This window comes from Vulpes lagopus, chromosome 6 (assembly GCF_018345385.1).
Source record: "Vulpes lagopus strain Blue_001 chromosome 6, ASM1834538v1, whole genome shotgun sequence".
In the NCBI taxonomy this organism is placed as follows: domain Eukaryota; kingdom Metazoa; phylum Chordata; class Mammalia; order Carnivora; family Canidae; genus Vulpes; species Vulpes lagopus.
Genome location: NC_054829.1, coordinates 130,003,624 through 130,028,184, shown reverse-complemented (window position 1 = coordinate 130,028,184; position 24,561 = coordinate 130,003,624). Strand labels below are relative to the sequence as shown.

The 24,561-nt window shown below is 36.4% G+C and overlaps 1 protein-coding gene across 1 annotated transcript in view; it reads left to right on the top strand.

Annotated features, from left to right (window-relative positions):
* The first annotated feature begins 3,697 nt into the window (after positions 1-3,697).
* Positions 3,698-24,561, top strand: part of SLC7A11 (solute carrier family 7 member 11) — a 76,738-nt gene continuing 55,874 nt past the window's right edge. The window contains exons 1-5 of the mRNA XM_041759376.1: positions 3,698-4,326; positions 7,870-7,996; positions 11,394-11,509; positions 19,550-19,675; positions 23,359-23,458. Of these exons, the coding sequence (XP_041615310.1) occupies positions 4,050-4,326; positions 7,870-7,996; positions 11,394-11,509; positions 19,550-19,675; positions 23,359-23,458 (746 nt within the window). The 5' untranslated portion in view covers positions 3,698-4,049. The remainder of the gene's footprint in view (positions 4,327-7,869; positions 7,997-11,393; positions 11,510-19,549; positions 19,676-23,358; positions 23,459-24,561) is intronic.

Sequence of the window (24,561 nt, the reverse complement as noted above, 5' to 3'; positions counted from 1 at the left end):
TTTCTCTTATTTTATGGTTCGCTTTTACAATCTCTTAATCATATCTTTTGATGAACTGAAATTCTTAATTTTTTATATATTTCAATGTATCTCCCTTTTATGATTGGTACTTTGTATGTCCCTTTTAAGAAATCCCTGCTTACACCTATTGAAGAATATATTTTATGTTTTCTTCTAGATCAGCACCGTATATTAGAGATATAGTGTGAACCAGATTTTGTACCATAGACATAATTTTATTTATTTATTTATTTACTTACTTACTTATTTATTTATTTATTTGAAACAGAGAGAGAGAGAGAGAGAGAGAGAGAGAGAGAACACAAGCAGAAGGGGCAGAGGGAGAGGGAAGGAAAGAGAATGTTAAGCAGAATCCATGCCCAGCACAGAGCCTGACACGGGGCTTCATCTCGACCCTGAGATTGTGACGTCAGGTGAAATTGAGAGTTGGTCACTTTAGGGACTGAATCATCTTCGATGGCCCATAAAATTTTAATTTCGAATAGCTATGTTAAAAAAATAGAATGAAACAGGCGAAATTAATATGAATAATACAATTACTGACAAGGGTTTTTTGTTCTTTTTCTAAAAGAAAAAGATTTCAAATTCTGTGGCTATTTTATACTTACTGCACATTCTAGTTGGAGTAGCCACATTTCAAATGCTGATGATCACATGTGTCTAATGACTATCATCAGCCCATTTTAGAAGCTTTGACAATACACCATTCACATTTGGCTCTACCACCCATGTTGCTGTTATCTGGTGTGACACGAGGTACCATACCTCACAAGAAAACTATGTAGCATATGATATTGAAGGAAGATCTTCAGGATCTAAAGCCAGTCTGAGTTCCCTCCTTAGGAACTAAATCAGGCCTTGATGATTCTGAGATTTTGAAAGTGCCTCTCACCTCTGCATATTCTCTTTTATTTCATGAGGATTTACTCAACATGGCAAGGCACCAGTTGTTCTGGGTCACATCTTTACAACTTCCAATAGTTGAGAAATGATCAATCTAATCCTATTTAGTAATGTCCTGGCTCAGGTCACATTCCTTATCCATGGCAGCCAGGAAAAGGATATTTTTGGCCAGGATGTTACATGCCCATATTTATAATCATGGAACAGAAATTATGACCAGAAAAGGGAAGCCACCACACTATATCACATCTGGTCCTTTCATAAGATACTTTCAGAGAGTGGAGGTGATCCCTTATGCACAGAGGGCACTAGATAAACATTTCTAAATAGCATTGATCTGACAGGAATGCGTAAAATGAGGTCTGAAGCAAGGGGAAGAATATAAATGCACTTGCTTAGAATTCATTTTTGTGATACACAAATATTTGAAGACTATAAATTCTGAGTTTATAAGTTTAGGACTGTTGATTATAGGGGTTTGTTAACATTGAAGGTAACTCAACATCTTCTTTGTAACCTGAATTTTCTGCAAATGTGTGGATGGTTGGGAAAGGTATGTGTGTCTTTGGGGACTAGGTGTGGCTTTGCAGAATTTTTGAATATGACTCTCTTACGGGATTGTACTATTCTTTTGGCCATTAGTGAGACTTCAAGTTTTCTTCAAAAATACTGTCTTAAATACTGCAAAGGAGGAGAATGTTATTTGGTATTGAAAGAACATTGTTTCTTCTTGTAGAATCTATCTCACTTCCTGTCTGAGTGGGGTCCTTAGTCTCAATTCATGAGTTTAGTCATTTAGCACCAAATGTAAAATCGAAGTGTGGTTCCATGTGAGGTAAGGATGAAAAGTTACTCCCTGGGATTTCTAGTGCTCTACTTTTTAACTCCTATTTCTTCAGCACTGATCTGTTCTCCTTTTAGGGAAACAGAGACCTCTCCTCTCACTTGTGTGAGGGGAAGGACACTAGAGGGAGAAGTGAAGAAGAAGCTTCTTTTAGCTTCCTTTTTTTTTTTTTTTTTTTTTTTTGAGGAGTATCAACACGATTGAATGAGGGACCCCACCCATTTTTACTTTATGAAAAGCATAACAACTGGGAAAAACTATTTATTTTGGCTGTATAAAAACCCTAACTTGGGATACCCAAAGCAAATTATCTAGGATTTAGGTGGTAATATAAAAAGGAAATGATAGAGGCTCAACTATTTGGATGGAAGAGCCTGGGTATCGTAGAATTTTCTCAGGTGCCAAAATAACAGAAATGGTTCTAATCTTCTCTGAGCCACTTTCCCAGCGGGTGTTTCTTGGTTCCTCGTGAAGCTCCCACCCACCTCATTCTCACTTCTCACACACAATTTTTTTGTTTGTTGTTGGGACATTTAGAAATGTATTTAATGGCATTTGTAAGTATAGCTGCAGGGTAATAATGTTCAATTCTTGTCACTGAGTCTAAAACCACCTATGACCACAGCCTGAAGTGATATATAGGATTCCTTTTCTTTTGGTATTTGTTCTATAGACACTAGATTAAGAAAGTTAGTAGGGTTTGAAAATGTTTTGTCTTTCTTACTGTTTTAAGTAAACATTTTAACCTTAGCTTATATTTCTAATACGTTTTATTATTTTATTTTATTTTATTTTATTTTATTTTTATTTTTAATTTATTTTATTTTATTTATTTTTTAAAGATTTATGTATTTATTCAGGAGAGACGCAGAGGGAGAAGCAGGCTCCCCACAGGGAGCCCGATGTGGGACTCGATCCCAGATCCTGGGATCACACCCTGAGCAGAAGGGAGATTCTCAACAGCTGAGCCACCCAGGCATCCCTCCAATTCATTTCAAATTTATAATCATGATATGACAATAGTTCATACACTCCAGAAAAAAAATCATATGTAATATCAACGCCTTCCAAAACTATCATCCTATGCATTCCTTTTCAAGTTTTTGGTATATGCACAGTTTTTTATGTCCTTGTAAGCATTGCTTAATTTTGAATTGAACTTTTTTGGTAAAGTCAACGAAACAACATGCAAATGAAGATATTGCATCTTTTACTCGGTTCAGGAGATCACCTAGAGCCGACGAGAATCAGAAAATGGCTATTTTCTGGAGTCACGGTGATTTTTACATCCGTCACACTCAGGTGATGCTTTTAAATACGCATTTATTACAGGTTCCAAGAAATAGTTTTTGTTTTTTACTGTTGAGTAAGTCTCCCAGTTGGCATGTGCAGGACTGTGGCTACACAGGCTCATTCTAGCTCTGTAAATCCTAGATTTGACTCTATTACTCAGAGACCCAAAAAAAAAAACAAAAAAAAAACCAAAACAAAACCTAAGCAGGAACTCTTATGAAATCTTAAAAATCTTTTTTGCTGTGAACAATGCAGCTTTTTGGGGTTGTGTTCCATTATCAGAGCAGCTGCATGTGCAATGTTTTACGGGTGAGTTAAAAAAAAAAAAAAAGCAAACTCCTTTACAAAGCCGTGATCATTTCCTGTTTCATTTTTCATTTTCTCTTCGAGTGAAGCGCTTTTGTCCCTCTCTAGGAGTTGCTTTAAATCTCTGGGAAGGTCTGTTCCGAATTTACTACTTCTGGATTGGTTAAGATCCCTTTTAAGTGTGTGCTTTGTTCTCTGAGAAGCTTAGGTCAGTTGAGCAACATGCTGCTAATGTTTAAAAAAAAAAAAAAAAAAAAGAGCTGAGTAATGCTGGAGCCTTCTCATGTGGCTGATGCAAACCTGGAGAATTTGCATCATCATTAAGCTGGAATAAGTTGGTGTGACAGGCAGGAGCTTAAATACCAGCCCATGAGGAAGCGAGCGGTCTGTAAGGCTAGGGCAGCAGCAGCAGCAGCTCAGCAGCAGAGCTAGTGGGAGGTAGGGGAGGAGCGGGAGCACCATGAGCACACAGGTGTTTCTGAGCAGTAATTAGATAGCTGGGAGGGAGCAAAGTACCCCCTTGGAGTCCTTACCTGTGCACCCAGTAGCACTGAGACAGACAACCTGCAGGCAGAGAGGAAGAGATTTGGGTCAGTCCCCCCAAGAGACACCAAAGTTGAAAGTTGGGGGGGGGCTGTTTATTTTTTCCCCTCTGTTTCACTTTTCCCTGAGTGTCACTACCATGGTCAGGAAGCCTGTGGTGTCCACCATCTCCAGTGGAGGTTACCTGCAGGGGAATGTTAATGGGAAGCTGCCTTCCTTGGGTGGCAAGGAGCCCCCCGGGCAGGAGAAAGTGGTGCTGAAGAAGAAGATCACTTTGCTGAGGGGCGTCTCCATCATCATTGGCACCATCATTGGAGCAGGAATCTTCATCTCTCCTAAGGGCGTGCTCCAGAACACGGGCAGCGTGGGCATGTCTCTGGTGATCTGGACAGTCTGTGGGGTCCTGTCCCTGTTTGGTGAGTGCAGCTTCTTCTCCGGGGGGTTGTCTGTGGCACTGGGCGGTTGGCTCTCTGGGAAAGCAGAGGGTGGTTCTTCATGAATGTTTGGAATGAACAACACGGGCTCCATCAGATTTTCTGAGGCTTGCTTCAGTGTGCAGGGGACCCAAACACTGTCCGCTCCTGGCAGGGCCCTCAATTCTTCCCAATTGCTTCCTGCTGCCCTCACCCTCTTTTCCTGGCCAAGACAGACTATTTTCTGACTTTCTCTGGGGTGGTGAGAGCCAAGGCTGACTTCTGATGACCCAGGAAAATACAGGCGAACTTTCTGCAGCAGGCAGTTTGCTTAGTTACGCGTCTTGGCAGCTGGCACCCTGAATGAAACACCTGTGAAGTGAAAGCCGGCGTGGCCTATTTAGACACAGAAATGAGTATTCAGCAGAAGTGTTACGGTGTTTTTATTGCCAAAACAAACCTGGGGAGGGGGGGGAATGGGGTGCAGTCTTTTTTCTTTTTAACTTTTTCAGTTGGTGTGCTTGTCCTGCCATGATATTTTTTTCAAAAGTCCTGCCATGATAATGTGTGTTGGTGGCACATAACTCAGTTCCTGTGATAAGTGGGACTATTGCAAGGGTCCGAGCATATTTCTTTTTTTTTTTTTCAATCTTTCACCTCTTCCTAACACCTGTAAACTTTTGCGATATAAATAGTAAAACTGGAATTGGGTGTTAGCTTGCCCTGCTTGCCCAGATCTGTTTCCTTCATTTATAGTTCGCTCGGTCCTCGGGGACGTAGATACCTTGTCCACCTGCCCACTGAGTCAGTCTGAACAGACCTAGAGGTAGAAGTATGATTCTCAATTATGCTTCAAAACCTAGATCTCTTGTGTGGATCTGCTGTTAATAGCAAAGAGGTAAAAAATACCTTTCATGGGGTGGGCAGGTTACTAGAAAGCTACCTGAGTTAGTTATAAAGGTGACAAAAACTGGTGGATGCTGAAAAAAAAATTAAATTTGACTTATACTATGTGGTAAATGAATAGGACGTATTTATTTGCTCTTTTGTGGCAGGTAGTGTGTTTTAATTCTGAAAGGCCCTATTCTTTAAAGGTACTAATACAAAGCTAACTCTAGGGTTAAGCGTTTACTCTTGGCCCTACGTGTACCAATCCATTCATTCTTAAGGCCTTGTGATGTTTCAGTGAATTACTTTGGGTGTGCACCTAGAGAACCCACATTTCCATTATTAGGAAGAAGGTATTTCAAGTAAAACTTGTTAAAACAAAGCCTTAGTATAGAAAGATCTGTAGGACAATTATTTTTAGGTTTTTATAAAGAGTTTGTGGTCTATAGGGTTCTGGTGTACACATTGAGACTTTGTGCCCCTCAGTCTTTAATCTTCTACAAATACTTGGTAAATTGAGAATAAATCAATGTCTAATAGGGACAACCATAGCCTATTTCCTGGACTTTTCATACTTACATACATGCAGCTCCCACTGTGTGATTTGATGTGCGTACACAATAAAAGGTTCTTCAGATATGGTAAAGGGGATTGGACTGAGGATTAAACTAGTTAAAATGCTACTGTACTATGAAAATATGGTTTTGTGCGAGTAATTCAACTTAAGCAGACACTCAGGAAAAAAAATTGAAAAGGACTAGCTAAGGTTACACTTGAGTTGGTATCCTTTGATTGCTAATCGCAGGGAGCATACTCCTATATTAATCTACTTATCTGTATTTACATTTTATTTGTCATTTAAGTTCCTAGGAGCTTTTGACAGGAGCGCCTTCCTAACCGGAAGCAAAGCAAAATGTAAGGAAAACAAATCCTTTCTCTCAAAACTCTAGAACTCTGGGACTAAGAGTAAAGAATCTGTATATTTGGTTTACAATTTTTTTTTTAAAGCCAGGGTCAATACATGGATTTTTACATCCTGTTTTGAACTTCTTTCATCGGGGTAAAATGGTTATGGAGCTTGAGACTTTTAAATGAAACTCTCATTCCTCCAGAACTCAATTTAAACCTAGGGCAACCGTCCTGGAGTTTCAGCAAAGCGTACACAGGTCTAGGTATTGATTCTCTGGCAATAAATTCTGAGGTACTTAAGACTTTCCAATAACATTTTATATTGGAAGCTTTTTTTTTGTTTTTTGGTTTTTTTTTTTGCGCAGGCTACCAACGTGGCAACTGGTTTCCAACAGAGTGAACAGCAACTAGTTATGATCATTACAAATAGGCCAGCTACGTATTAGTGATCCTCAAATATCAACCTGCAAGCTAGTTACTTTAAAATCACCTGTACAAATTTTTAAAATAATGTATTTCTTTGGATCCCTCTCTTGGAGAGTCTGGACTTCCTTGGTAGAGAACAAGTGTGGGGTATGGCCTAAGAGTCTCTTCTTTGTGTTTAAATAAAACAATTTACTTCCAGGTGATTCCGATACAGAGCTAGGCTAAGGACTAGGACTAATGATACTCAGATTTCACTGAAAATACAAATTTTACTCCTGTTGGACAGCTCTGCCTGAAGCTTTACTGATCAGTAATAATTTCCCCACACTTGTTGTCTCTGCAGTAGCTCCTCCCAAAATTATGTTCCATTTGAGTACTTGGTAGTATGGATAGAATTTTTCACATAGTGTCAAGATGTGTTTTTTTTTTTTCATTTTCTTGACAGTTCATTGCTCAAATAGTAAGTATATTTTGTGAGGTGTTCTCTGTGTATCAGGCCCAGTCCTGTCCTTGGCACCCATTATCACATGTATACACACAACTCCCTTATGGGGTAAGAATTGAGATCTCCATTTTATAGAGGAAGAAATGTAGGTTTGGGGAGCTTCTAGACCTTGTTCAAGTCCATGTGAATTGTACTGCTGAGTGTTAAAATTGCTGTTTATCATGATTTTTACTTAATATACATAACTTATAGCATCTGTTTCTAAACAGTATGCTGTTTCAACTACTCAGATGTGTGCACTTCAGAAAAAAAAAATCCAAGAAAACCTTTTCTAGAAATAGAATATTGGGGTCAAAATTCATTTTGTCGACAAACCATATCCTACAAATTAAATGTGGTCTCGTGAGGCCTAGAGTCTATACTTTTCTGAAGAACAAATAAATCTTGTTAAATTTGATGTGCAACACAAATATCATTTATTAAAAAGATTCTTAATATAATGAGGTCAATTTGAGATAATTCCTTGTCTTGGTGTGTAGTTCCTTTAAAAATAGGTTAGTATGATTGGCACCTGTCTTCTCTTTTCCTCAGGGTTGAGATTCAAAATTCTTAATAGTATGATACTATTTTAGAAGTCTGTCTTTACCATTTTAAATAAAATTATATTGTTTGAATACAATGAACTGAATCTCAAATGTGAGGAAGTTATAAGGGGAATTTGGTGGCTTCTAACAATCAGATGACTGTTTTTTCTCTTGAAATAAGGACCTCATTCTGACCAAATGATACAGTAACATAAACACTATTGTATCAGTTCTTCTATTGGATGAGTTGGTAATTTGTTAATTATATACCTTTTTACCATGGACATTTCACAGGAGCCTTGTCTTATGCTGAATTGGGAACAAGTATAAAGAAATCTGGTGGTCATTATACATATATTCTGGAAGTGTTTGGCCCATTGCCAGCTTTTGTACGAGTCTGGGTGGAACTGCTCATAATACGGTAAGAGCATAGATTAAAAAAAATTAAGGAAAAATAAATCCACTCATTATACCCTTCTTTAAATCATCTTGATCATTTTTGACTGATTAGAAATAGGCATGTCATGTGACCATGTTGTAAGCATGTCTATTTCAGGATTTGAAATCTGTGATGAAACACTTCTGTCAATTAATGTTTTTATTAATTTTATTTTATTTATTTTATTTTATTTTATTATTTTCAATTAATGTTTTTAATGCAGTTTTGTCACTGGCAGGAGTTCTCCATCCATGCCAGATTTGTAAAGTGTCTGATTATCTTTAATATTCAATCATTCACTAGCATTTCTAGAAAATCTGTTGACCTGAAAGGATATGGAGCATAAAAAGCTACCTTAATAAATCATGCCTTTTGACTGGCCAGGAAAAATTAAATGTTAAGCCAGTAGTTGGAGTTTTTCTTCTTGTGGATTGCATCATCATTTAACTTCACTCAATTGTGACTAGGAAACTTCTGTGCCTAACAACTTAGTGTGTCATTGAGTTTACTACTTTACGAAAAGAAAAAAAAAAAAAAAAACAAGCCAAACCATGAATGACTCACTTCCTCTTGTTAAGCAAATCGGTGAACTGTAATGGAAAAAAAAAAAAAATTATTGTTGTAAGACTTGTTCTCCTTTCTAATTGTCTGGGTTTAAAATCAAACCAAATAGTGCTAAGTCACTCTGAATAGCAAATTTCCTTTGCCTTTGTGGGAAATTCGTGATGTCATATGTGGAGTTTAGAGTATCACAGTTCCTTAAAGCTAACTCCTACCGTAGAGTGTGACTTGCACATTCTGATTGTAGAGTGTAACAGACATAACTGGAGAAACTTGCTCTTACTGTAAACTTATCAGACATACACAGCTGAGAGCTCCTGTGAGCTTTTAGCCTAATATTTGGGGCATAAGTAGCAAATGCAGACCTAGTAAATATTGACTTAACACTAGTCACAATTTTTATAGTTGTGGGCATCTCTTTTTTAACAAGAAGCTTAGAGTAGTATTTACCTCTATATGTCTGTTCTCATGCTAGCCAATTCTGCATGATTTAAAACTTGTTATAATGAAATAATGATAAAGAAGTATTCTGGACCTTTTCTAAAATCTGGGATTTGCCTGGAATGTATCACCTGCTCTTTTTAGATTTATCTGGATATTACTTTTCAAAGGTTAACCTAAATCCTATCTTTTCCACAGTTAATTTCCTGTTTTCGCTAGTTTATACTTATTTTCTCTCTTAATTCTTCTGAAAAAAAAAATGCAGTCTCTCTTTCTTACTTGACATTCAACATGGTATCTTGTATTCTTACTTAATATTTCAGTTGTTGTTTCCTCCATTAAAACTCCAGGCATTTTAAATACACAAAATGTATTTTATCTCACACTTTTTAAAACCATTATACTCCTTAATCAGTATCCTGAGTATCATAGATAGTAAATTCTTTTTGAGCAGCAATGTATTTGTTGCATGGCTTTGGCTGATTGCTTGGCATTATGATAAGCATGATCACTCTGTTCATAATAGCACGGATACAGTGCTCATTCACTTATTTTTTCATTCCTTAAACAGCTGCTGAGTGGTGCATGGTAAGTTAAAGAGATCTAAAGTAGAATGAGCCTCAATACCTGTACTTAAAATTATGCTTCAGACTTGCCAGGGATAATCTGTAGCACACAGATTTCAAGAAAAGAAATATCATATATCAGTACATAGTGGGGATCATTAGATTGAATTCACATAGTAACCATATATTCAAATATTTACTGGGTTTCTACTTAGGATAGATACTATATCAAATACTGGGGATAAAATAGTGACTAAGATGGACATAGTTTGGAACTCATGTTGCTCATGGGCACATGAGGGAAATAGTTATCAATCAAGAAATCACATAGTAAAGATAAAGCTGCTACTGTGATAAGCAGTGTGAAAGGGAAGCCATGAGACTCACTAAGAGAATGTACCTGGAGAGCTCTCACCTAGAGGGTTAAAAGAATTTCCTTGAGCAAATATAGATTGAACAAAGATACGGGGTATAAAAAAAATATCAATGATTTAAAGGGGCTTCAGGCAAAAGGTATTCAGCTCCTTCTAGTTGGAAGAAGCAAACCAAAGGAAGGAAATGCTTAGACCAGATGGAGCCATAACTGAAAGGTTTTGCGTATCCTGAGCATGTTTTGAAAGCACTAAAAAGACGTGATCAGATTTTAATTTATACATTAAAAATTTGCAAGTGATGAAGAATTGGGGGTAGAAGAAGAGAGGGTCTTTAGGAAATGAAAATCAGAAAATGTATGGTGCTTTCTAGTATAAGCCGGTCAACATTGGAACATAATAGTTGTTAGTTTTCTGACAATCTAGGTATTGAACATGGGTGCTGAGTAACTATGAGAAGAGAAGCTGAGGGCAAAGATTGGCAGGAGAAATTATATAATTCTATGAACTTGCCTGTGTATGGAAAGACTATGCATTTGTATAGAAATATAGTTAGAGTCACACGTCATTTTCTCATAGAAATATTAGAAGAATTAGAGTAGAATGGTTTGTTACCTATTTTACTATAGACCTGAACTTACTTAATTTTCTACTCTCATGCATGTTTTCTCAATTGTATAAAATCACAACAGTGTTTTTATTTTTCAGCTTATACTCTGCATCTAAATGTTTTTATAAAATTAAGAATAATTACTTGGCTTGTCAAGTTTTTGCTGTACCAGAAAAATAAGAGGAATACAATGTCAAGGACAAAAGCGTATATTTGCAATAAACACTTATTAATAATAATTTTTGAAGTTGAATTTTGTGTTCATTTTCCTGACTGTGCCCCCACTCATTCGATCTGCTCCCTTGACCCATTCATGCTGCAGCTGGAGTTTAGTTGTTGACTTATTGGGAGGACTGCTTCTTGTAAAGCCCAGCTTTGTCAAGATCTCAATAAGCTAGATTTTTAAGAAAAAAAAAAGTCAAATCCAGAAGAGCAGTGACAAAATTGATAGCACAAAGGCTTGCTTCCATGGACATGGGAAGTTAAAAATAGCCACTGAAGTTATAGGCAATATTTTCTTTGGAATGTCTATGACAACCTACTCAAATATGGCATTTAGAAAATTTATTATTTATTTATTTATTTATTTATTTATTTATTTATTTATTTATTTATTTATAAAATATTTTATTTATTCATGAAAGACACAGAGAGCCAGAGACACAGGCAGAGGGAGAAGCAGACTCCATACAGGGAGCCCGATGTGGATTTGATCCCATAGACTTTTATACTTAGCATGTTCTTTATTTGAATAACATTACCTCAAGTTAGAGAAAGTTCAGTAAAGATGCTACTTATATTTCCCTTTGTTAACCTAATTTTTTTTCCAGCCCTGCAGCCACTGCTGTGATTTCTCTGGCATTTGGACGCTATATTCTGGAACCATTTTTTATTCAATGTGAAATTCCTGAACTTGCAATCAAGCTCATTACAGCTGTGGGCATAAGTGAGTATCATTGGTACAAATATGAAAAAGAAAAAAAAAGCAAAAGTAATTGATGACAAAATTTCTGTAGACTTTTCGCATGATGGGATTGCTGTTCACATCATGCTCTTTTGGTGTTCAGTTCCTTGCCCAATTTGTTTTGGAAAATAAAGAAAAGAATGAGGATTCAGAATGATCTCTGCTTTATATTTTATGTCAGTTTTACACTGGGTCAATAGATATGATGGCTAATCTTTTGATATAGGCAAACAAAAACCACCTTATTAGTAAAATAATACATGAAGAGAGAATTTTACAGATGAAATCCCAATTATTTTATGGATTTTTGAATTAGAAATTATCCTTCTTCCCTGATAATATGTTGAATGATAACTCACTTATCCTCCTAGAGTGCTCCTCATGTGTTAGGTGTGTATGTTGTACTCAGACATTTTATAATGTTAGCAAACTGTCACTCCCAGTGTTACAGTTTTAGCTGTCCATTGATGGTCATGATAAAAATCTGCTTTTAATATTTGATTATTGGTAGCACTTCTCAAAATAGGTCTCCAAATTAGGAATTTGTTCCTTTTTATCAATGTGCTCAAATACTAGACATTTTTTTAAAAGACATGAAAAAGAGGAATACACACAACATTACATAAGTGGTATGAAGCCAAACCTTTGAATATTATGGAAAACAATAACTTAATTCTAGATGCAAATTGAGCCAATTTTAAGAATCAATATAATCATGTTTGATAAGTTCTATTTGGAAATGGAAAATGACACAGGAATAACTGAATTTCATACCTAATGAAAAAATTTTCATTTATACACCGTTATGGTATTTCAATAGAACACTGAAGAGAACAACACACATTTACTGGTAGGGAAGTGAGTGCCTTGTTTGCAGGAAATAACTAGGAGTTCGACATAAGAATATCTCTAGTGTAGATATATATATTTTGAACATAGGTTCATTCTGGATTTTCTATCTTATCTACCAAACATGTACACACCATTATCCTGTGAAATCTTTAAAGAAAGATTTCTGAGTTCTGGAGGGGTGATGGCAAACTTAACTCATCATGGTCCCTAACAGACACTACAGATATGAGACTTAGGGACAAATCATCAAAGCTTTCCACACCTCAATGTTCTTACCTGTAAATCCTGCAGAGTCTCATAGGGTGTTTTGTGAAGAGTAAATGATATTAGCTGAGACAACAAACATATAGTATTTTGGGTGATGCCTGCAATTTATTAAGAACAAATTACAAATGGTAGCTGTTGGTACTCTTGTGGGAAAACATCATTTGAAGTTCCATGAGACCAAGGGCTCTTTCGCTGCTATATGTCTAGACCTTCACATGGTTTTTGTGTGGTGTTTGTGCTCAATAAATATTTGTTGACTCACTGATTTTGTGAGAAGACTTCTAAGAATTTTTCTCTGTTAGAAAAATCTACTTGTTAAGCCTGGAGGATTACACATCTTCAGTTTTCTCAGGTAGTAGGACAATGGCGGTAAATGAAATAGAGTTTGTTCAATGTGATCTTCAGATCTAATACCATGAGCTTTTGTGGGATGAACTATATTAGCATAGTAGTTACAGCTCTGGCTCTGAAGGCAAACAGCCTGGAATTGAAACTTATTGTGATAATTTCTTAGTTATGTGATTTGGAGCTAAATATTAAACCTTCTTAAGCATTACTTTTATTTATTGGTAAAATATCTGCAAAAATATAATCTGTCTTGGATGGCTGCAGAAAGATGAAATTACATCAGGTTTTTAAAGCCTTAAGCAAAGTGCCTTGCCTGTAGAAAGTTCTTGATAAATTGGGATCCCACTAAGGGACTGGACTAACAGCCATTATTATAACCATGATAATTTTGTCCCTAAAATGACTGAGGCAGAATAGTAGCACGGTTATTATATTCGAAAAGGAGACGGAGGTAATGTTTTTGAGAGATTTGTAGATTTACAATAGGAGTTTTAAAAGTTATCTCTAGTGTAGGCATGTGTATTCCTCAATTTAATTAAGAGAATTAGCAAACTTTCAGTAGATTTTATGTAAACATTTACAAGTTCAAAAATTCTGCCTCTTTGGACTTCAAATGAGATGGATGATCATGACATAGTGCTATTTTGGTAAGGTCTGGATGGCTCTTTTTCTTTGTCTCAATTCTATTCAATATTTATTTATTTATTTATCTTTTATTTATTTATTTATTTATTTATTTATTTATTTATTTATTTCCTCTGGTTGAGAACCCCTGCTTTATATCCAGCCAACTGTCTTTTCTTTTTAAAGATTTTATTTATTTATCCATGAGACACACACACACACACACACACACACAGACAGAGACTGAGAGAGAGAGAGGGGCAGAGACACAGGCAGAGGGAGAAGCAGGCCCCATGCAGGGAGCCAGGCATGGGACTCGATCCCGGGTCTTCAGGATCACACCCTGGGCCAAAGGTGGCACTAAATAGCTGAGCCACCCGGGCTGCCCCTATTCAACTTTTTGAAGGGAAAATTTGTATTTTGGAGGAGAGAATGGAAACTCTTAAAACCAAAATTTTAGTACAGTTATAGGTAAAGCTAACTAAGCAAGTTGTGCTTTACCAAACTCCTGTAGTAGAGATTGGTGATAGAATAGGTCACAAAGCCTGAGTAAATCTTGGATGAATGTAGACATCTTCTTCATTTTTGCCATTAATTATAATATTAGCTTACAAATTTTGATGTTCTATTTGCAAACTTGAGGTTCTGAGACAATCCATTCCTGCAATCCGAAACAGTGAAAGAGAAAACAAGGTATTGTTAGGACTCAGTGGTAGGTAATATAAGTTAGTGGCTTACCTGGGAGAGTGAAACTATCTTCTAGAAGGATTTAGCTTTAATGGAGCAAAAGGGTGGACGTGGAAATGGGGAAGGAGAAATTTACCTGGGGGCAAATCTCTCTTATTCTGTATTGTTGAAAGTGAGTTTGGGTGATTTTCTGCCTGCCAAGGGTGGAAGGTTAGTGAGATGTGGAAAATAGAGTTTAATGGCACAAAGTGCTTCCGTGGCTTCCTTGGGGAAGGAAACAGTTTGTGATCGCTTGAAGTCTCTAGTTCAAGTGTAGAAGAAGAGCAAACCAGAAGGATCTTGTCCTAATCAAGTCACAGAAAAAAAGGAATTTCAAGGTTTGTGAAATGTTAACCAATCACTTGAGAAGTGACGGTGGGGTAGGAATAGGAATTTACTAAATGCTAATTTATCTGCCCTTTGTTGAAAATACTCGATATCATTTCTGGCAATTTAATAAAGAGAAAAAGTTTTTGCTTATCCAGAATCCTGTTCATTCAGGTAAAATGGCAGGCACAGGGAAGTCTAGCTGGGAAATCTTATCTATTCACATTAGGTGTTCTCCTCTAGCCTCGTCTGGACATCACATCTATGCAACATGAGCAAGTTTCACTGTCCACGTAGCTTTGGTAAGCACTGAAGGATGCTCAGTCCTTACAATGGTATCCAGTCTTTTGTTCTGGTCTCCTGGAACTATTCCCTATACAACTATACATTTAGATGGCAGAGCATTATAATAAAAAATACTTTTTTTTTTCAAAATATGAAATCTACCCCGAGATCTATTCCTAACAATCTCTGAGTCTCAATATCCTTCCTTGATTAGTGTCTATAGGTGAGTAAAGAGCCCCAGCCTGCTTCTCATACCTTGTGGGAATAATTAAGAGGAAGCAAAGAAAATCACACTTGTGACTGTATTATAAGAAAAAAGTAGCCAGTTCCATTACTACATCACTGTTCTTACTTTTCCCACATTATTTTCCTGGCGTCCTTGAATTACATGAAAGAGAATCAAGGATCGGTTCTGGGCTAGGATTTCGAATATAGCCTGTGGGGTGGTTTTTGCCTAAATATTCTGAAGTCTGGCTCCACCTCTTCCTTTTCGACCACACCTAGTTTACCAAGACAATGAATTCGTAGGTAGAAATATATGAACACTGAAAAACAATAACCATATCCTTCAGGGGAACAACAAATAAAATGTAGGATCAAAGTATCCTGAAATCCCAGCCAACATAAACATGAACCTTGGCAGGGAGGCAGAGCCACCAGGAGTTTGAGAGAACTAGTGAGATCATCTATGTCTTTGGAGCTACTTCCTCATTGTTACCTGTGAGCTAGGGGTAAAAGTGTGGACTCTAAAGTCAGTTTACCTAAGCTCCAGTCCTATCTTTATGCTTACCTGTGTGAACATAAACAAGTTAAATACTATCCCAGGGTTCAGGTGGCCGTTTGAAGAATGCAGACAATGATGGTGACCCCAACATAGAGAGACGAGGATTAAATAACATTATCCACATAAAGTCTTTGTTCAATGTCTGCCATTTAATAATCGTTCACAATTATTTAATATTTACCATTTTTATTCTCAATATCGAGATCCTAGATATAGACCATCTCTCTTTTTTTAAAGATGTTTATAGCTGGAGGTGTTTATCCTCTCGGAAATCAAGAAACTCGGGAAATGAATGCGAACAAAGGGAAAGGTAACCTAGGCAGCTGTTCTAAAGAACTGTGGAAGGAGGGACTTTAACTCACCACATTAGCATCCCTGCAGCATCCATGTATTTTATCAATTTAGCATGAAGCAGTCAGAAGTCAGAAACCAGGCAGAACCTAAACCTGGGAGGACAAACTAATATATCCAAGCTTAGTAATCTTACTCAGCAAATCCGAAGACAGGCTTGAATTCTAGAAGTGCAGAAACACTTGTTGGTCCTTCACATTTCCTAAACAACCCTCTTCAGAAACAGCTCCATTCAAAGACGTATTTCTTATCTCCCGGATTTATACATATGGCTTTTGTGGTTGTGTTTCAGTTCTTAGAAAACTGCACTATAAATAAGTAAATAAAAATTCTATGTCCCTGTATTTTATTTTGGTAAGGAAAAAAAAAAGCAAAATTGATATAAAGAGTTTCTAGCATGTAAAATTTACAATTATTATTCGAAGGAGGTAAAGCTAGGTAGGACCACAGAACTTACTCAGATTTCTTTTATTACAATGTGGGTAGTTAGTCTATAAAAAATAGAGTAGATATTATTTGTTGCAGAAACTCAGAAACCCAGTGCATTTAGTGAATCCCAAAGCCCCTTTTCAATATTGTTGGATAAGCTACATATGTAGACTTAAATTTCTGTGTAAAGACACGAGATGAAACGGCGCTTCTAGTAACTTGAGGAATTTTACCGTGCATCTGTACTGGCTTCCTTGTTACTTGGTAAGTTGTATCCTTCAGGGTCATTTTTGGTGTACCAAAAAATGAGTGTAATGTCTGGATATTCAGATAAAGTGGGGTTTTGAGAAACCTTTAAGAGGAATCAGTTTTAACTAGAATTTTTACTTTACCTGCCTGAGAGGAAAGCAAGGTGAGATTATCAATTTATAATATTTACTTGATTTTGTCTTCCATTTTTCTAAGAAAACTTTACAAAATAGAAGAGAAAACCCCCGAATGCTCATTTTTTTTCTATTTCAACAGGCATTAAGACACACTCTGTTTGAAAATAACAAATCCTCTTTCTTCTCAATTATAGAAGTTCCCCAAATATGAATGCCTCTTTGTCTCTCCTCTCTCCTTTCTCTTCCTTCCCTCCCTCCCTTTCTCCTTTCTCCCATCCACCTTTCTTTTCTCCTTCCTCCACTTCCTTCCTTCCTCCTTTCTTCCTCCCTTCTTTCCTTCCTTCCTTCTTTTCCTTTTTCTCTTTCTCTTTGCCCTTTTATCCTCTATAAAGAGAAAAATTGGGGAGTACTTTCAGAAATAGTGTTTTAGGTTTTAGGAGCTCTATTTAAAAGAAAACAGTGCTCTTTTGTTGGTAGTAGGAACATGAGTCCAATTTTTTTCAGGCCAATGCTGGATCTCCTTAACTAAAAAAATCATGCTTTTTATATGATGACTCATTTATCACAGAATCCTTTGCATAAAAAAAAGGAAAGAATAACTGGATGATGAAGTGGAGAACAGAGTTGCATTAAATTATTTTCAGTATATAAGTGCGTTATATTGGAGAAAGAAAAAGATTTTATTTTTTATCCTTCCTCTGATAAAGTAATGCACTTTGCTATTAACAATAGCAAATGCTATTAACAATAGTCCTGCCTTTTAGCTTCAAGCACAGGTAAAATATTTCCCTGAGCCTCCCGTGGAGATTATTTGGGGTTCCAGTCTTCCCTGATCATTCTCAATCATTACTCCTTTGAAACATTTCTTCATTAGTAGCCCCCTATTTAACTTTATATGGGATCTTCTGATCCCTTATTTTCCCATCTTTGACTTTTTCAAAAATGAAAATTGTTTTATTGATTTTTTTCACTAAAAATACTGCATATCTGTTATTAGAATTATTAAATACAAGAAAAGAAATAAAAATAGAATATTCAGTATTCTATCATCTATAGATACCTTCTATAGATGAAGTGTTTGTTAGTGTTTTGATAAACACTCTTTCAGATTTTTTCCCTTCATTTCTTTCTGTCTTTGTGTATTCATCCATCCATCCATCCATCCATCCATCCATCCTTCTCTCTGTAACTTGCTGTACTGGTCAGTAATATATCATGAACATCCTTTCATGCAATACATGTTTAACTGTATCATAATTTTAAATGACTGCATAGTAAATCATTAAAAAGATATACCTTAATTAGCCTTCCTTTAGAAGGCTTCCTTTAAAAAATTAAAAAAAAATTTGCTTGTACTAATTCTAAAGTTCTAAAATGAGCTAGTGATCATACAAGGCAATGGAAACTATGAAGATAAGGGATGATTGTATAATAGGAAAACTTCCTATTGCAACTAGAACGATAAAAACCGTGTTTTGTTTTGTCCCCTGAGAAATATGTTCATTCAATTGGGTAATTTGTTTAGGAGGGATATACTTCTCTAAAAATAAAGCTTATAGATAATAACTGCAAATGTCAGGTATGAGCAGCTTTGGGTAGGGATGAGGGGGTGTGTAAATACTTAATATAAACTTCTGGAAAGAGTATAAAGTTGAAATCTGTGGTTTAGAAGAACCTGTAGAAGTCATTCCAGCCAAGTATAGGAGGCAAGTTCTTAGAGTATCACCATTAATTTCATGCCTTCTTGGCTGAAGGTAGTTTTTTTAAACTCAAGATCCAATTCATTCATTTATTCAACAAAATTGTGTTGATTATCTTTCTGGGCCAAGCATGGAGCTGGACACGAGCATACAGGGATAGAAAATGCTTGTTCTATCCCTAGGGTTCTCATGGGCTACCATTGGGGGAAGACTGGATAGTTGAATGCTTCTCAGGAAACTGCAGACGGCATCATTAAGAAAGGGAAATTTGATGGCTTCAGAACCAAGGTGTGTCCTAGTCTGGGATCTTTTGAACTCATTACTTATAACTTTTTTTCTAAGTCCCCAAACACATCTCAGAAGCCTATATTTTTAAGGTAGGTTGAACGTCAGTCCTTCCGGTGCTAATTGGAACATAGAGAGGAAAACCAGAGTGCTGGCTAGGGCTAGTTCTGAGAGTGAAGAATAAGGTACTAGACAACTTTTTGACGTCTTACCATTTCTTGAGTGATTCCATATTGGCAGGTGCATATGTGTAACATCATTATAGGAGGAAATAGTTGCCTGACTTACCCAGCTGGAGAGTCATATTCAGCAATTTGCATATTATGATGACTTCAGGATTTGGTTAGAAGGTATTTATATCTGATTTTTAGAAAACTACAGTATATGCCCACTCTTACTGACATATACAAGGACCGAGAGATGAATTTTTACTGTCCAGGGGTTTTATCTAAGCTTCTTCAACTTCAGTGTGCATAAAAGTCACCTAGACATCTTGTATTTAAATCTAGGGCAGTGCCTGAAATTCTGCATTTCCAAAATGCCTCCAGGTAATGCCAACTTTGCTGGTTAAATGGATGGCACTTTGAATAGCAGGGACCTAAGGTGTCTTCATGCCAATGAGAATTCACCTTTTGTAACTTCATCTATTTGTTTGCAGCTGTAGTGATGGTCCTCAACAGCATGAGTGTCAGCTGGAGCGCTCGGATCCAGATTTTCCTAACCTTTTGCAAGCTCACAGCAATTCTGATAATTATAGTGCCTGGAGTTACGCAGCTAATTAAAGGTATGGACTGGAAAGTAAATGCTTTTTAAAATACGTATCTGCTTTTGATCTTCCCTTGCCCTAACTTTCGCTTGTCCTAGCAGAATCCCTTAATTAGTCTCTGTTTCTGGAACTTAGACTCTACACTGTCATCTAATTGATTTGAAAGACTGCTGCATGGTGGTGGTGGGGGGGGGTGCATTGGTATTTACAGCTGAATGGCAGCAAGAGAATTAAGACTGGGCCAACCAACAAAATAAGGCATCAGTGAATTCTATCCATATAAACTCTTTGGAGTGAGAACTTAAAGTGGAAAAACAAATCTGCCATTAGTTTTAACTACTGACAACTATACCTCTTACATTTACTTTAAACTAGTTCACTAATAATAATATAATAATAATAATATTAATAATAATAATGACTAAGGAGAAAGGATATCTGGAAAATAATAAAAGATGACCATAATTCTTTTACTCTATGGCTATAACTGCTTTTACCTTGAGAATAGAGTCTTGACAGAAGGAGAAATTATATGGGAAGAGCATTCCTAAAAACCAAATATTATCTGACAAAAAAGTTGTAAAAACTTAATTTTTATTGTTACATTATCTTTAAAGTAGAACATTCATTTCTATGAGCAATAGAAGTAATATTATTTGGGGGGAGTATTTGCCTAATAGATTTGACTGTTTAAGAGGAAAAGATGAAATGGTTGAAGAGGTGATGTTATTTAGAGTTTCAGTTGTTCTAGGGAAGAAGGTACATGTAATTGCTTGGATCCAGTGGAAGTTGTTGGAAAAGTATGAGATCCAGGTGAGTTATTTAATTAGCACTGGACCTAACAGTAGAAAATAGGAAAGTGAGATGAAATTGTGAAGGAGTGACATAATTTAGGAATGTTAAGTATTTAATGTTTACATTGGTATTGTCCATTCCAGGAAAGGGAATTTATAGAGAAGTTTTATGAAGTTGCAGAAGAAGAATTACACAAAGCAAAAGGAAATGCCCAAATCCAGCAAAATCATCACTGATGGTAGAAGCCTCAAACAATAACAAACATTGAAAGATCCGTCACTCTGTAGCTAGGGAAAAGGAGCTGCTATTGTCCATTTACTAATGGAAGATCTTAGAACTCTCCTGGCTAAATGGTTGAATCAAATCCAGCAAGTTCAGCCAACTCAGAGTAAACACAATAAAGATTGTAATGCTATGCCCAACACCAAAGAGAAGAAATGAGCTTGCTCTTCTAATTCACATTGGCCACCACAGAGCTGGCCTGCTCATTTTATCTGATCCATTATAAATATAGAGAAAATAACCTATTTTGTTAGTGCTTTCTTTTTCTGGCTAACTCTTCAGTCTTTTCTAAGGAGTTTCTTCCATTTTTGGAAAGTGCAGAGACCCTGAGTCATTGACCCTACCTTAGTTCTAGTTTAGGTTCCAAAAGATGATATACTATTCCTTAAAACTAAGTTTTTTTTTTTTTCTTTTTGATGTAATGTAACACTGTAGTCATTTTTTTTTTTACCACCTATTTATATATGTATGTGAGATGAGGTGAAGTTTTCCAAATGTTATTTTATTGGAAATTCCTTAAGAGCAGAGATCATAATTTATCTTTTGGATCTTTTTCAACACTTAAAATAGAATGATTCTTTAATTAATATCTATGCTATCAGTGCGTAATATGAACAGGCTTCCTTTTATAGCTCACCTAATAGAGAAATGCAGTAAGAATATTACCACATCTAAAGTGAATTTTAATATTTTAGAGAGCGTTTTTAGCAAGTAAATTTACTCTATTAGTACAAAGTGTTGATTTTTCTTTCTCTCTAACTTAATCACATATTTTTCACATTAATTTGTAACTCCAGGAAGAGAAAAGCTTTACTAATACAGAGTGTGCATTTATTTCCACTCTAATCAGATCCTGAAAACAGCTGTATGTTCTGTATTTACTTATGAGGATTTGTTAAATTTTCCTTTGACTATTATGACTTTCATATTTCTGAGACTTCTGTTATATAGCTAAAATATCCCAGATGTTTAGGAAAGCCTCTCTTTTGTAATACTTTCAAAATGATACTTTTTAGGATTTCTGCTTTAGGACCTGATCTTTAATAAACGTTGGTTTTTCTTATTCAGTCCTGTACTCTTAGAATATTATCTCTTTAGGCCAAGGAGACCACAGGTCATGAGAAAAGAATATTCAACAGATGTTTTTATCTGAGCTCCAGTATTTATATTTCCCTTCAATGAGGACACAGAGATGTTTTAGTAAAACAGGCATTTCTGAATTCACTGTGTCATTTCTTTTTAAATGAACTATATTTTGGAACTGGATACTTTGAGGGAAAAATTATTTAGTGCACAACTCAACCTTCTCTATATTTTATCTCAAAGCAGATTATATTAATATATATTGTTGTCTGGGCAACCCAGGCAACTACTGAGATTTCAGTGAAGAGAGAGGTTCATAATCACATAGATCATCCACCTCTTCTATCCTTCTTTTATTTCCTTAAGTGAAGACCAATTTTGAAACAAAGTCATATTTCCTGTTTGGGTGATTTCATTTGCCTTTTTCTTCAGAAAAGAGACACAGAAAAGGAGACTTCAGAAAAGGGTCTGGCTGTGCTCCAGTGAAATTTTATTTACAAAAGAATCTTCTGAAGGGCAGATTTGGTCCTTAGGACTTTCCAACCACTGTGGGTATTTAATGGACTACAGGGGAAAACAGAGCAGAAAGAAAGTTAAATGATATGTGAAGGTGGTTCTTGGGTTTTTTGCTACCTCCTCTTTGACAGTAGACCTGTGGATATTGCTTTCCGAGTGTAGAGGCCAAGGGCACTCTGCCTCAAGATGTTTATGCCACGTTGACATAAACATTATTTTGAGTTAAAAATAATCAAAACCCAGCAGATTCAGGAAAAGCTCTTTACCTCTCCTCAATTGCCTGCATATGCCCAGAAGAGAGCTATTAACAGATTCCTCTTTACCAAAGAAATTCATCTTACACAATAGGACAACTTTTGTTTACACAATAGGACAACTTTTGTTTTCTAAAATCTCCTCTTACCTTCCTGTTAATGTTCTTTCTCCTCTTTGTATCCTCAGAAACTTACCTTCCTTCTTAGCTCATGTAACTCATATTGCCTCACTCTCTTTAGAATTTCCATGTCTGTGGGAGTTCCCCGTACATATGCTATTAAATTTGATTTTTTTCCTGTTAATCTGTTTCATGTTAGTTTAATTCTTAGTCCAGATAGAAGGACCTTGAAGGTCAGAGGAAATTCTTTCTCCCCGACATGAGCATTATATTATCATTATTTAAAAGAATTCTATCATACTCCTATAAACCATATCTTACAGAATGTTCTTTAGCCTTTTTTTCATGCTCAAACTTTTTAAGAGTAGAGGCACACTCAAACAAGGAATTGCTTTGCTCTTTGCAATAATTTTATTACAAGAGAAATGTGAAATAGTGTTAGTAGTGATCAATATACTCTTGGGACTCCTCATCTAGACTGGATACAGTATTAATAGATGAATCCGGCAATGAGCAAGGAGTGAGAAATCTGGACCTGAAATGGTATAGTTTATCCCCAACCTTCCCATTTCTTTCTCCATGTTTACGGTTAAAGAATGAACAATAACCCAATTCTTTAAAAAGTCCTTAAATCTTTCTGTTGTCATTGCAGGGCAAACACAACACTTTAAAGATGCTTTCTCAGGAAGAGGTGCGAATATTATGGGGTTGCCACTAGCTTTTTATTATGGAATGTATGCATACGCTGGCTGGTAAGTTGATATCTCTAGATCTAGTGGTTTGTATGGTTTATTAATTCTTTCATGTACTTTGGTTAAGTGCCAAGCAAGGTGCTAGACAAGTGTGAATAGCTACAATCCAGCACAATCTGCTTTACTTGAAGTGAGAAAGATGGTGTGGCTCCCTCCATCAGGCCAATTACTGTGTATATGATTTAATGTAAGTGTAACTGAGTTTTTCAGTCAAGTTGACCATTAGATTTAGCCTGATGTTATAAAAAAACAAACACATGTGGGTCTTCATGTTACCAAAAGATCTACTGCAGCCACTAACTCAGAAAACAAATGGGTAGTTCTTGGTGCCCATTGCCAGAGCCAACTGCTCCATCCTGGGGAATCCTGAGGGGGCCTAGACAAATAGAAAGTACAGCTCCTGGCTGGGCTTGCCAATGCTGTTGCTGAATAAACTCAGATGAACTTGTTGCTAGAGAAGCCAACACCTCAAGTGATGAGGGTTTGGAAAAGGGAAAGAGAGAGATTTATTTCAGATGCTGCCAGCTGGGGCAAGTGGCAGGCTCAAGCCTTAACAATCAACCTCTCTGCCTGTAAGATGGATGCTTAGAGTTTTATAGGGAAAGGTTTGGGGGTAAGTGCAAGAGAGCAGACAGGGTGCATGTAATCATGGTTGGGGTGGGCATGTGTTCAGCCTATGATTATGCATAGGGAAGGGGATGTGTGGGGTGTGGTCTTCTAGGCATTTTGTTGCTATCAGGGTTTTTCTGGTCCAGTGGTTAGTATGTTCGGTCATTGTAAAATGTCTCTGTGCCTCAAGAAAGTGCGATAATAAATAAGCACAATGGGTTTTGGTTACAGCTCGAGTTAAGTGTTCTTGTCTATTTCTGGTTTTAACTGTTAGAGTCTACAATTAAGCAAGAGAACTTGCTGACATTAAGAACCAATACAAATCACTTATAAGTCTGTTTCAGTGAGGACATAATAGTGCCATGAGAAATTAAAGATTAATTCTTTGCTGTCAAAAGGCCTTTCACCTGAAGCTCCAAGGTTGTTTGTGAATAGTAATTAATTGATTTTCTCTACTTTCCCATGAGAATGAAATAATTCGGATATAGAAATAA